The sequence below is a fragment of the Pteropus alecto genome, unplaced genomic scaffold (assembly GCF_000325575.1).
Source record: "Pteropus alecto unplaced genomic scaffold, ASM32557v1 scaffold45, whole genome shotgun sequence".
Classification (NCBI taxonomy): domain Eukaryota; kingdom Metazoa; phylum Chordata; class Mammalia; order Chiroptera; family Pteropodidae; genus Pteropus; species Pteropus alecto.
The window spans coordinates 40609379-40622927 of record NW_006442491.1 but is presented as its reverse complement, the minus strand read 5'-3'; the positions used below and the strand labels follow the sequence as shown (position 1 = coordinate 40622927).

Below are 13549 nucleotides of genomic sequence, written 5' to 3'. Positions count from 1 at the left end.
TGCGCGGTGACCATGGAGAAGGGCCGCCGCTCAGGGCGCGTTGTTGCCACGGCGACCGTCCCAGGGGTGAGGGGTGGCCGGCGGGTCGGTTGGCGTGCTTACCTTTTCCAGAGGTCGGGTTTATGTAAGTGCCCGTCTGCACTGGAATGTCACTTCCAGAGACATCCTCCCTTTTTTCTTTGCCCCGCTGGCTCTTTGAGCCGTGAGGTCGCTGGGGCGGGAGGACCTGTGCGCAGGGACACCTGGCTCTGAGCACCTGCCACTCGGCGCCGCGCTAACCTGGCACTACTCAGACCCTGCTGCGGCTCTGCGTGCATTTGCCCTCCGGGTGGCTTTTCCCCCGGGACGGGGTGCGGGCTAGGGGCCGCCGGGGACCTGCCCTGCCCTTGGCCTGATAGGAGACCTGCACTGCCTTTGGTGAAAATTTTTAAACAATTAAAAGATGTTGGACAGTACCTAAAAGAAATAAGTATTTGGTCGATGGTAGAATAATGAGGGACGTAAGAAACAGTTTTAGAACAGGAGCTAACGTTTTCCTTGCGACCGTACTGCCATCCAGCCCGTGGGACTTTCACCGCGACCTCGGGGTGTTCGTCTCTTATAGTTTGTTGACTTTCTCATTGAAACGTTGTGGCTCAGGAGTTTGTTTCAAGGAGCTTTTAAAAATTGTTACTATGTAACGGTCTTTCTTGAAAGTAGAGACTTTCACTAACGAAGGGTTGCTTCTTCATTTCGGATGGCTCGCTGCCACGGAACCTGCTCTATGCTTATATTCACTTTGGGCTTCTCAGCATATTTATCATTTTTACCATATTTGGCACAAAATGTGAACGGTGGTCTCACAAACTTGGGTGTCCATCGTGTGTGCGTGTGTGTGCGCGTGCGCGCACGTGCGCATTAGGACTTCAGTCCTGTGTGTGTGTGTGCGCGCGCGCGCGCGCGTGCGCACTAGACTTCAGTCCTATGGCGAATGTTAGTTTTTGAATCAGGCTGCACTTAGCACATAGGGTCCAATTTTGGTCATTGTCAGTTTGGTAGCTGCACATAACTCAGGTGCTCAGGAAAAGGCGTTCACTTACTTTAAAGAAAATATTTTGACGAAAACTACTGGAACCTCCCATTTCAGTCACGAGTAGCTTGTACTGGGCTTCACCCTCAGGCAGCACCCCGCCCCCCGCCACACACACACCTCACATCCTGCCGAGCCACCAGGGCAGCTGCGGCCTGAGGCCGGCGTGAGAGCCAAGCTGTGTCTCTGGCGAACTTGCCAAGCGTGGGGGCAGCGACAGGCTGAGCCCAGGGGAGCGGCGTTCAGAGGCAATCAAGTGGCCACGTGTGCCACGCGACAGCAGCAAAGGACGAAGTCCCGCCAGGAGAAGCAGACGGACACTGGTGCGCCCAGGGACTTGCACGTGTCCATTACCAACGCGTCCGAGGAAATGGACGACAAAACCGATGGAGAGAGAGAATTTCAAGAGAATTGGAATCTCTGAAAAAGGGTCAAGTGAACATTCTGGACCTGGAGGTGCACTATCTGAAATTAAGAATTCGCTGGATATTTCAATGGTCCGGATACAGCGTGAGACAGGGTCACTGGACGGCGACAGAGCAGTAGGAACTATCCGTTTTTTTGGAAAGAGATTGGAAAGAAAGCTGAGCGCTGTGTGCGATGCACAGAACACGCTCACTGTGCGGCCGGAGTCCAGGGGGAGAGGAGAGAAAACGGGGCGGAAGCGGAGCGGGAGGAGAATTTGCCGGAACTGGGGAGAGGCACCGCCCGCCCGCGGTTTCCAGAAGCTCCGTTCGTGAACCCAGAGCAGAACGGACGCCTCAATCAAACAGTGGCAACGTAAATCAATATCTCGGCGCATGACGGTCCAACTACTGAAAACCGAAGACGAAAAAAATCTTCACCGCGGCCAGAGAAAGAGGACTTCCTGCCGAGGGTCAGCGGGGCCGGTGGCTGACTTTCCAGCGGGAACCACGGCAGCTCAGTGACGGCGGGTGACTGAGCGCGGCGGCCGAGAATTCTGCGTTCTTCACAGGTCGCGGCCGAGCGAGGACGTTATCGTAGGGAGTGAGAGCAGGGTGCTCACTGCCTGCCGGCCGACGGGGAGCGACGGCAGCAGCCGGGAAGCCAAGGACGGTCCCGAGACGGGGGACGGGGCTGAGACGGGGGACGGTCCCGAGACGGGGGACGGTCCCACCGGCAGACACCGAGCAGCGGAGCGGCCCCGAGGTTCGGGCAACGTTCGCAGTTTCTCGCAGCGGTTTCCGGAGTGACGCGAGGGGCACGGGTCTTGCATTCCCTCTGAGATGAGAAGGACACGAAGGACAGATAGGGCGCAGGTGGCGAGATGCTGCACTTTAGCCAAGTCGGCAATTCCCTTGTCGTCCATGGACAGAACACTCAATACAAGGAAGGTGACCAGCCCGCTTTTCAGAAAGTTTGCTGTTTGTAGATGACACACGTTATGGGTCAGAACACAGAAGTGTTCAAAGCAGAAGAGGAAAAGGATCAGCCAAGGAAACGCGGACCTAAGAAAAGGGAGATCGACAGCGAAGTAAACGGTAGGAAGTGTTATAAGAGGGACGTTTTTTTTTAATAGAATAACCCTAAGTGTTTACGCTCAGTTTGAAACGCATGAACGCCGACGGCAGGAGAGACGAGTCCCGGGGTAGAGCTGGGGTCTCAACGCCTTTCTTCAGTCATCGATAGGGGAGCAGACAAAGGGCCAGTGAGGACGGAGAAGTGAATCGAGTTCCTGGAATGAGCCGTCCGCTTGCAAGGGCTGCGGGTTCCTCCAGGGCACAGGGGACACTTCCAGAGCGGACGAATCGGGTGGAGACACACCTCGGCAAACACCAAGGACTGAAGTCCCAGTGTGTTCCCGGACCTCTGTGAAAGGCACTGGACTGTCCCCCAGTGCGTGGCAGTCGGCAGCGTTAACCCCCGCGTCAAAGGACAAGTCGCACCGGAGAGCGTGACGCAGTTTGGGGGGTGAAAACGCACCTCGGGGCATCTCGCCGGCCACGTCCGAAGGGGGAGCTAGGGGGAGCTCACAGCTCTACGCCACTCTGCGGCAGACGGAAGGGGCTCGTGCGGAGGTCCAGGAGGGAGGAGGGATTGCGGATGAAACTCCGAAGGAGCAGGAGCGGCGAAGTGAGCAGGTGCGAGCGATGGAGAGCGGACAGGGCGCGGGCTCGGGAGCTGGCGCGGCCACGTGCGCGCATTCGGGTCGGTTTTCCAGGGAAAAAATGCGCTTCTGCTCAGAGACGCGGTCTGAGCAGTTAGAGGGGGCTAGACTGTGTGTCAGGCTTTCATCTTCATGTTGACAGAGGCAGAATAGGGACTATGAGTAAACACATCCTCCAGAGTCATTCGAAGAGAAATAACCCAAGAGCTCGCGTCGGTCCTCGGCCTCCGTCGGCTCAGAGCGGGCGGCCCGCTCGCTCCGTTCGGTGATAACGGGAGAACTGCCTGGCAGAGGTGGCCGGAGGACAGTCACGCTGACCCCTGGGGAGGTTGGGGCCAGGCCTGGTGGTTGGGGGCAGAGGACGGTGACGTTCGCCTCCTCAGGCGGGTGCTGTCAAGTGTGACGGACGGTCACCCCTGCAGCTCCGCTCCAGCCCTGCCAGGCTGCGTGCCCTCCTGCCTCTCCCGGACCCAGCTGTCAGGAGGTCCCTGCCTGGGGTGCTGGGCCCTCCCCACCCATGGGGGCGGCTGGCTCCTTCCGGCCAAGAAGCTGCTGGACTGCACGGGTGGGTTTGTGGAGTGTGGTGACGCGGTGGTGTCGCCGAGGGATCCTGGCACAGGGGCAGACGGCGGGGACGGCACTTGTCAGTTTGTCTCTGGAAGGTCAGATCCATGGCAGGAGCCTCTCTGCAGCTTCATTCACTGCGGTGACAGAGTGGGGACTTTTTTAACAAATTACGGAACATTCAAACATTTACACACCACACAAGTTTACCAAAGGCTGTTGCCGTGTGTCAAGTGCAGGATGTTCTATACAGCTGGGTACATCGTCATTCCAGTTTTGCAATTGAAAAAAAATTACATTTATGCATAGAAAAAAGACTCGTAAGATGTTGTTAACCGCAGCTACTTTGTGTGACAAAATACAGGTGATTTTTCATGTATCCTGCGTGCTTTCGTGTCCCACATGCTAGACACACACGGTAAAAGCTCCCGAACGTAAGAAAATGCCTTCCTTCTCAGGGCGGGACTTAGGAACCTGGCAGGGAGTATCTGGGCTGCATGATTATTTGGACGCCCGGTAACAGCGCCCGGCGGGAAAGACAGGGCTTGTTTACCAAGCGAAGGAGGACGTTGCGGCCGGGCTCCCGTGGTTCGGGGCCGGGCCGCGCAGTGGCCCACACACGGGGCTGTGCCCTCGCTGTCACCGCTCTGCTCCAGTTGGTGCCATCTCCACAGCAGTGTGGCCATGGCTGGGGTCCCGGCAGCAGCATGGAGTGGAGTCCGGGGGGCACGCTCCGCGGAGAGGGTGGTGAGGGCTCCCCTGTCTATGGGACGTGGGTGGCCTGGGGCGGGCGTACAGACCTCAAGTAAACCCCCTGCTCATTTCCCGCGGCTGGCCCGCTGCCCCCTGGGAGCGCCCAGGGCTTTGGGTCACCTCAGCCCCCTGCCCCTCCCAGCCGTGGGCCGTGACTCTGGTGTTTGTCCTCACCCCTGCCTCCCTATTGGGACCTGCCCCTGGGCGTCCAGTCGTGGCCTGAGGGCCTGGCGAGGGGCCACCGTAGCCTGACCTGTGGTCCGGCTCCCGCCGGCCTTCGCTGCAGCAGCCGCCTTGGGCCAGGTCCCGAGTGCTTGACCCGTGGTCTGTCCTCTCCATACTGGTGCCAGCCAGATGCTCTCTGTGCTGCAGGTTGGGGGAGGCGCGAGGGTCTGGGAGCCAGACCCCGGAGAGCGTGTCCACCACGGGCTCATGTACAGGCGGCATGGCAGCCGGACGCGAGCTGCTCTCCGCCACCCGAGTGAAATCCAGGAGGCCCTGGGGCTTGGGGCGGACACCCCGCGGGCTTGAGAGGGGCAGTGCGGTGTGTGAGCTGCTGCTCAGCTGAGCTTCCCAGGCTCACTGGGGCTCACACCTGGAGCTCCTGGCCCCCCAGCCGCCACCAAGAGACCACCTGAAGTATGGAACGAGAAGCTTCTGAGGGCATGGCCACGTCCTGCTGTGGAATGCGGCCCCAGGCACAAGGCCGAGCTGGCCACAGGGTGGCCCTTGGGGCTCGTGGTGTGGCTTCTTGAAAGGGCAGAGGTAGAGCAGGGACGAGCCCCACGGGCAGAGGCCGCTCGGTGTTGCCGCGGCTGGGCCGTGTGCACCACACAGCAGCCCCCGCCTGCCCCGGGCGCTCACGGTGCAGCCGTGGCCTGTGGCGCCGTGGACCCGGCAGCTGGCCCCGGCTCCCGGGAGCTGTGGGTCGTAGCCCCTCTGTTGTCCCCTGTGCCGTCACCCGTTTCTGTTACGGTCCGAGTGTAGGCATCGCTGTTTTTGACGGACATGTAAGAAGACGGCTGTGTCTGAGAAGTGGACACGGTTGCCTCCGGCCTTCAGTCCAGGCAGCCCGCCCCTCTGACACCTCAGGGGAGAAGCCCTGTGCCCCCAGAGTGGCGCAGGGGACAGACACTGCGGGCGGGGGTGGGGGACTGGGCTCGGACGGTTGGCCGGATACTGGGGGAGGGGCAGGCTGAGAGGCTCAGGTAGCACCGGACAGGGGGTGTGGGGGAGGTCTAGGCCAAGGGCCGGACACTGCAGGGGCGCCCCCGGGCGGCGGGATGGACACTGCAGGGGGGGGCAGGCAGCGGCCCAGGCGGCGGCGGACACCGCGGGCCCGGGCGGCGGGCGCGCTGACCCCTGGCCCTGTCTTGCAGTGAACGAGTTCACCGTGATCAGGAAGAAGTTCCGCTGCCCGTACTGCAGCTTCTCCGCCATGCACCAGTGCATCCTCAAGCGGCACATGCGCTCACACACGGGCGAGCGGCCCTACCCCTGCGAGATCTGCGGAAAGAAGTTCACGCGGCGCGAGCACATGAAGCGGCACACGCTGGTGAGCGCGGCGTGGCGCGGGGCGCTGCTGCCTGGGCTGGGGCGCCACAGGAAGCTTCGCGCGGGCGCCCTGTGCGGGAAGGACGACAGCGTGGGGTCCACGCCCGCTTGACCCCCAGCTGGTTTTGCCCCTTGGTCTGGGTGCAGAGGCCGGGGTCACACCACACCCTCGTTTTGGGGCCCCTCTGTGCCGGCCCGACCTCTGTCCACTGCCCTCGGCCCCTGCCCCCCACGCCTGTGTCTCTCAGGGGTCCCCGGCTCAGAGCTGTCAGGCAGCAGGTGCTGAAAGGCGGGTCTGCCTGCCCAGGAAATACTGGGGTCGTCCTTGAGATGAAGGCAGACTCCCCAAAACAGCGAGGGACCCTGTGCGAGCGAGATAAACCAGGCGGGCCGGGTGGTTTGGGGCTGTGTGCGGTGCCCGAGCCTCCCTTGGACTCGCACTGGGGGGCAGGGCTGCAGGGGGGGGCGGCGCTGATGTGAGTGTGGGTTCCCAGGGCATCCAGGGTCACCTTGGGGTGCACGGGCCTGGCCGGATTCCTGTAGCACGCCGACCTGCTGACCGCCAGCAGCAGACCCGCCGGCCGGGCCAGACTGGAGGGCCCAGGTCGCACTGGTGGGGGTGGCCAGGGTTGGCCGTCTCGGGCAGGGGGCCAAGCGAGGCCCTCGGACCTGGCCCAGCAGGGCGACCCTTGAGTGAACGGGGTTCCTGCTGCGTGTGTCCGTCGCTGTGGTGAGCAGGGCCCACCGTCTGGGCCGCCACCCGCACTGGCTGCCCCCAAGTCTGCTCTTGTTAGCAGCTCCTGTTAGCCCCTCACACCGGTGGCCATAGCAGGCCGTTTGCTTTCCCAGGCCGTTCGAGGCTCCGTTTCTAGCACCAGCTCGGGGGCCTGTGCAGCTTTCCCCACAGACGCCCTGCCCCGGGCCGCGCCCCCGACCGCATGCCCGCTGAAGGCGGTGGGCCGCACCCCGGGCGTGGCGTGTCTCCCTGGGGTGTCGGGGAGGGGATCAAGGCGTGCCAGGGACGGTGACCTGTCCGCCCAGCAGTATTCGCGAACAGAGAGGCGCAGCTCAGGAACCCTCGTTCCCGCGACACTGCTGGTGACCGCCCTGTCCCCCGCAGGTCCACAGCAAGGACAAGAAGTACGTGTGCAAGCTGTGCAGCCGCGTCTTCATGTCGGCCGCCAGCGTGGGCATCAAGCACGGCTCTCGGCGGCATGGCGTGTGTGCCGACTGCGCGGGCCACGGGGTGGCCGGGCCGCTGGACGGCGGGGGCGCCGAGGGCTCCCCCGAGCTCTTCTCTGGTGACGGGCCCTACCTGGAGGACCCCGAGGACCCGCGAGGGGAGGGCGAGGAGGAGCTGGGTGAGGATGAGGATGACGTGGGCCTGGCCCACGAGGACACGCTGCTGGGGGCTGACAAAGACGACGAGGACTCACCACGGGCGCCCCGCAGCCCCTCAGGGGGGCCCGACAAGGACTTCTCCTGGATCCCCTAGGCCCCCAGCTCTGTGTGTGTGCTTAGGGGCCTTCGCCGAGCGGGGCTGTGCCGACCCCTCGCAGCCCCTCCTCCGGTCCCCCCTTCGTCCTGCTCCCGCCCCTGGACACACGGAGAAGCTGGCCCTGCAGTCTCAGAAGCAGAGGCCCCCCCCGCCCACAGCGGGGGCTCTGACATAGCACAGGGTTGGGAGGTGCGGGGCGGGTGGAGTGGAGAGAGAGCGTGTTCCTACCCGTCTGAGGGCCAGAGACGGGGTCCCTGGCCAGTGTGTGTGGGAAGAGTGTCAGGGGCCACATGGCCAGGCCAGGCCCAGTGCTGCTTGGGTCACACGTGTGGCCCTCGGGCACAGGTCCCGGAGATGCTGAGGGTCCTGCATACACCCACCCCGTCCCATGCCCCAGCCTGTGCTGGGTGCCCCTGCAGCAGCCGCTGTCCCACAGTCTTCGTGGCCCTGTCCCTGCCACCTGTGGGGCCGTCTGCAGGATCACCCAGGGTCCAGAGGCCCCACAACCCTGCCGCCGGTCGGCTCCGGTGCTCAGCAAACAGCCACAGAAGCCCCGTGGGGCCAGCGCCCAGGTGCTACCGTCCATGCGGGCGGTGGGCGGGCCCGGGGTCCGTGCCGCTCCCGCGCGGGCTCCCCTTGGGGCTCCACTTTTACGTCTGTGTGCACTTCCTTGGAGAGCCTGGGGCGGCCCGGTCCCCTCGGCTCTGCCCACCCCGTTGCACCCAGGCCACCCCTGCTGCTAACACCGGCGTCCCTGACTGCCGCGTGCCGCTCACGCCCCCCGGTGTGGGTAACCCCGCTTCCCACGTCGTCAGACACACACGAGGTCACACGAGGGCGTCGTGCTGGCTGTCACTGTCCTCACGTGGCCGACACAGCTGTCCTTCCCCTGCTTGGGGTCACGTCCTCTTCCTCAGGGCCTGCCCTCCCTCTCCTTGGCGTGGGAGGCAGAGGTTCCGTCCTGTCCACGGCCCCCAGCGGCGGGCCCCCGTCCGTCTCCTTGCCGAGGCTGTGTCCGATGCCACTTCGTGACTGAGACGTTGCGCCCCGTCCGCCACCTCGCCCCACACGCCCGCCGTCCCCGTCACGCACCCGGGCAGTGGCTCTGTCCTTTTCCCGAACTCTCAGCCAAGTGCTTTTCCCGCCGTGTGCACGGCCGCACCCCTTCCTTCTGGGCGGGAAGCCCCGGAGAACCCTGGGTGGGCTCCAGCGGTGACCTGCTGGTGCTGGGGGCGGCGGGGCCCCGGCCTCGGTGCCGTGCCTGCAGCCCTGCCCCCCGGGGGCGTCACAGCTTCTGTTCGTGTTCTGTGTTTTCAGCCCCCGTTCCTTTTCTGTGAGTTAGAAGAGGGTGCTCTCGAGGCGCTGTCACCTGGCTTGCCTGCACCCACCTCCCTCTGCAGGGGTGGGGGGACGCTGTGACTTCCTCCACACCACCGTGCCCCTAGAGGAAGGGCCGCGGTTCCCCCGAAGGCCGGGGACAGGAGCCGAGCCAGCACGGGGCCCTCCGGGCTGTCCGTGCGCGGCCACGCTGGGTTCCACACCCGCGTCCTCTGCCGCCTTCACCCGGAGGCCTGGCTGGGGCCTGGCTGGGTCCCGCCCGGGCCCTCAGAGCTCTGTGCCTCCCCCAACCCCTCACCCCTTTTCTAAACACACCCACTTTCTTACGAAATGGAAAGCAGACCTTTGCCGCCAGCGAGTGTCCCAGGGTTGCGCACTGGCCCCCACCTCCCAGGCCAGGCTGCCCACGCCCCGGCGCCTCCGCCCCGCACTCAGGACACCCCGCGCCCCGCTCCGGACCGCCCTAGCTCACCTTTTGGGGGTTCACTGTCAGTGCCACAGGGGCGTTTTCTTCCCTAAAGTCGATACTGCACTGGAAACCCGAGGCCCTCGCAGTTCCGCGAGCATCTGCTGTGAGGCGTCGCCCTGGTGTGCTGCGGGGTCCCAGGGACGGACGTCACCTCTCAGGTGGCGTGGAGGGGACGTGTGTGTCGCGGAGGGTTTTTTTATGTGACCGATCTTTTTTTTTCCAAATCAATGTTTAAACTAATAAATATTTTTTTACGAAGAGGAAAAAGATGTGTAGATTACATTTCACAGTTTGTACTTTTTCATTTGTGTATTTTGGTGTTTGCAGCACCGAAGTGGAAACGCGGCCCGTTGCGGGGGTGGGGTGGGGTGGGGTGGGGTCCTTTGGGGCCGGGCACTGCCGCCCTTGCTGTCAGGCGCCGAGCGCAGGACACCGACCAGGTGTGTATTTGGGCTCCGGGTTTTGGGGGTCACAACACTGCCAGGACTCAATAGGGACCTTGACGCAAGAGGCACAGCTACTGCTTCCAACTTTGCACTTCTTTATATAAAACCGAGAAAATGCAAAAACTGGAACATTTTGCAATATGACTTATTTTCGCTCATTATGTGACATGTGCAACTCTTTTAAAAAGCCATACTTAATGGTTTTTATTTTTTAGATCCTATGTTGTGTTTTGTATGCAGCCCTTGAGAACTACTTATAGTGAGGGTGCTGTGTGTGCTTTACTTAAATATTTATTTTTTCAACATGTTTTCAACCTGTCAAAACAGACGAAAAGTCCGTGCTTGGAGATGGTTGGTTTTTTCCTGGGGATGATCGATATTATATTGACTCTATATGAATTACCGTAAACCTGTGTTTGTACTGGAGATGTGTTCACTCTCTGGAGGAGGACGTTTCGTGCTTGGTCAGTGAGAAGTCAGCTCTGTTGTCCCTTCTCTGTAGCCACAGGACAGGTAAACAGCCCCTTCTCTGTGGTCGTGCGAATTCTTGTCTGCCTGGGCTCCGGGCCTGCCTGCGGGCTTCCTCTGTGACGGAGTAGCTTAGACGTTCTTGCAAAGCGATCACTTTCAATAAATCGGGAAACTGCTGCTCACGCAGACGCTTTGTGTGTGTTTCAATCAGCGTCCCCTCGTCTAGCCTCACGCCAGGTGGACATGGCCTGAGAGGGGACTCCCTGTCCTCCGCGCCTGCTGCTGGCCTCCCAGGCCCGCCCACCACTCCTGCCTGTGGCAGGGTCCCAGTGCCACATCCTTCCCCCTCAGGAGCAGACACAGCTTCTGGAAAAAACCCAAATCTTTAATTTTTTTCCTCGCCTGGCGCAGCCCGGACTGAGACACCTGAGCTTCGCGAACACAGTACAAACGTCGGCACTGGGCCCTTGAACCCTCAGGCTAAGTGCGGGCAGGGGAGGCCCCTTCCCGACACCCCTCAAAGTGCATCTGGGGCTGGCTCCCAAGGGGCCTCGAACCTGGCCCATCAGCACCCCTGAACCCTGGCGTGGCTTTAGTGCAAAAGGCTGGTTTCTTCAGAGGCACTTTGGCGGGGCTCGGGGACGCGGCGCCCCTCGGCGTCAGAGGCGGGCGGCGGGCGGCTCAGTCCAGGAAGCGCCGGCACGCCTTCTTCCAGCGGCAGGCCGTGCACCACAGGGCCCGGCGCTCCACGCCGTACACTTTCCGGCACTTCTTGGCGTCACCGCGGGGCTTCCTGGGGGAGCGCATGGAGCATGGGGTGCTGTTCGGCCGGCGCCTGCCCCGCCTGGCACCTCCCGGCTCCTCAGGACACGCACCTTAGGTTGGCACCGAGCTTGGAGGGCAGTGCTGGCACGCAGGCCCTGCCTGTGCCGGGCTGTGGCTCCAGCCGGGGGGGCGCCAGGCAGCCCTGAGAGGGGACACAGCAGGGGTCTTGCTCCCCTCCAGTGTGCCCCGAGACCCGGCCCCCGCTGCGGCCTGCGACCTCACCCACCTGGTAGGAGTGGTCACTGTGGCATGCCTGGGGGGGTCGCGCAGAGCTCAGCACTGGGGGCGGGGGCGAGGCCAGTGGGTGCAGCAGGCCGGGCAGCTCCAGGTGGGGGAAGGCGGGCGGTGTGGAGGCCACGGGGGACACTGGGGTCAGGCTGGACAGCCCATCTGTCAGCGTGTCCAGACCAATGTCCAGCTCCGTGTAGTAGAAGTCCTCCTCTCCGTCACTCTGCTCTGGCTCTGCCTGCCGCCTGCTAGGGACACAGCAGGTGGGAGCTGACGTGCTGGCCCCCAGGCCGGCCCCCCGCCCCCGCCCGGCAAGCCCGCCGCACCCCAGGTGCACCAGGCGGATGTGTCTCTGCATCCCGGAGGCCGTGCTCAGCACCTTCCCGCAGCGCTTCCACAGACACTGGAACAGGACCTGCACCGAGCTCTGCGCAACGAGGGCCGGTGGTCAGGCTCGGCCGCCCGTGTCCGCCCCGCCCTGCGTGCTGCTCCCGGGCTCACCTTCCTCTTCCTAGGGGCGGGCTCCCCGAACAGGAAGTGGGCTGCCTCGGGGGGCAGTGGTGGCGACGGGGTACATGGGGAGGACTGTTCACTGGCCGGGTCCCAGCCCCAGTCCCCACTGCTGCCGCTGCTGTAACTGCCTGGTGGCTGCACCAAGGGCTCCTGCCAGGACGCCAAGCCAGGCTCTGCGGGGACAGGCCAGGCCAGTGTCAGGACTTCAGCAGGCTCAGGCTGCAGCAGCAAGTCCCTTAGCTCTGAGCGTCCACCTGTTCACTTGTTCACAGGTGAGTTTGGTGGGCCATAGCCACTCAGATGAGGCGGTGGCCGGGGGAGCTAGCCATGGCAGCTTGGGGACCAACCTCGCTGGCACAGGGAAGGACGAATGGGAAAGTCCTGTGTGGGAAGGTGCCTGGCCATCCAGGCAAAGAAGGACACTGAGGCTTCTGGCCTCGATGAGGGCTGTGGGTGTCCTGACAGCCATGTGTTTAGATGGTGTCTAGGTGAGGGGGCTCTGCTTGCCCCGCCCCTTCCACAGGATCTTGTTGGAAGTGGCCCTGGGCTCTGCCCCAGCCCTACCCCGTGCCGGGCCTATAAGTCTCACCTGGGCTGAAGGCTGCCGCTGGGGCCCCCAGCAGGAGAGGGCTGGTGGACAGGCTTGTGAGGGCTGCAGCAGCCATAACCTCATCCGGCCGGGCTTTTCCTTGGGGGGCTCTGGAGGAGACGAGGGCGGGTGGGGCCCAGCAAGTACTCCAAATCCCTCCCCGGGCCAGGCACACACGTGCAGGCCTGGGCACGTGTCCGCACACCAGGCTCCCCAAGCTCCCGCACTCCAGGCGCTGGGCAGGAGGCCCAGCTCCGCCCCCGGCTCGGGTTGCAGAGCCCTGGGTCTCAGGAACCTCCAGGACAGGGCCTGGGCTGGGGTCTCCAGGAAGCCTGAGTTAGCTGCCACCTCGGCTTCCTTCCAGGTGTCCCTTTCAGACCCTGATGCTGGACAGGGCTTGGAGGCCCTACCGCTGGGGCCAGGGCCGGGGAAGGCCCAACCCTCCCCCAATCGCCCATGAGCCAGGGCTGTGCGAGAGCAGCTGTGGGCCTAGGGCCAGGCCTTGGGGGCGGGGCAGCTAGCAGCCTGCAGCAGCCAGGGGAGACTGCTCCAATCACGAGCGGGTCCTCAGGCCCCAGCGGGGACCGCGCTGCCAGCCCAGGGTGCCCGGCACCCGAGAGGGTTTTGTGGCCCGGCTGGGGAGGCAGCGGTCAGAAGCCTTGGGACGACCAGGTGGCAGACCCCAGGCCTGCGCGCGGCCTCACGACGCAGAGAGTGACAGCGGCCCCTCCCAGCACTGAGCTCGGGCCACCAGGATTTGAGGGGAACAAGACACACGAACACACTACCACTTCTGGTCAACTCTTCCAAAGCTGGAGGGCTGGGGGATGGCCAGAAACCCGGTTCGCGACCCTGACCTGCACCTCGTCGAGGACCCCCTCGGGGGTGTCGAGAAGGCACACGTGCAAACGTCCCACCCACCACCCCTGCATACGGGGTGCACGTGTGCGCACGCCCACCTCGGCCTGGCGTGCCGGCTCACCTGTGCGCAGGCACCGGGATGTGGGCCGATGGCGCCCGCGGCTCGGGCTTCTGCGGGGGCGCGAAGTCCAAGCCCGCAAAGCCGCCGCCCACGGCAGGGCCCTGCAGACGGAGTGTGCTCAG

The 13549-nt window shown here is 63.6% G+C and overlaps 2 protein-coding genes across 2 annotated transcripts in view; one reads left to right on the top strand and one right to left on the bottom strand.

Moving 5' to 3' along the window:
- Positions 1–9083, top strand: part of ZBTB46 (zinc finger and BTB domain containing 46) — a 22584-nt gene extending 13501 nt beyond the window's left edge. The window contains exons 3-4 of the mRNA XM_015597237.2: positions 5894–6069; positions 7189–9083. Of these exons, the coding sequence (XP_015452723.1) occupies positions 5894–6069; positions 7189–7563 (551 nt within the window). The 3' untranslated portion in view covers positions 7564–9083. The remainder of the gene's footprint in view (positions 1–5893; positions 6070–7188) is intronic.
- Positions 9084–9891: 808 nt separating this feature from the next.
- On the bottom strand, positions 9892–13543 carry SLC2A4RG (SLC2A4 regulator). Its single transcript, XM_025039916.1, has 7 exons — positions 13428–13543; positions 12446–12555; positions 11845–12029; positions 11670–11770; positions 11342–11588; positions 11166–11257; positions 9892–11083 (listed from the first exon to the last, which is right to left on the bottom strand). The coding sequence occupies exons 2-7, from the start codon at positions 12519–12521 to the stop codon at positions 10972–10974; spliced, it is 813 nt and encodes a 270-aa protein (XP_024895684.1). The 5' UTR covers positions 12522–12555; positions 13428–13543; the 3' UTR covers positions 9892–10971.
- Between the last annotated feature and the right edge of the window lie 6 nt (positions 13544–13549).

Excerpts from the sequence above, each read along its gene's own strand:
- SLC2A4RG (XM_025039916.1), bottom strand. The coding sequence starts at position 12,521 with ATGGCTGCTGCAGCCCTCACAAGCCTGTCCACCAGCCCTCTCCTGCTG. Across the intron at positions 11,771-11,844 it reads CCGCCCCTAGGAAGAGGAAG|AGCTCGGTGCAGGTCCTGTT; the intron begins GTGAGCCCGGGA and ends CTCGTTGCGCAG. Across the intron at positions 11,258-11,341 it reads ACAGTGACCACTCCTACCAG|GGCTGCCTGGCGCCCCCCCG; the intron begins GTGGGTGAGGTC and ends GTCCCCTCTCAG.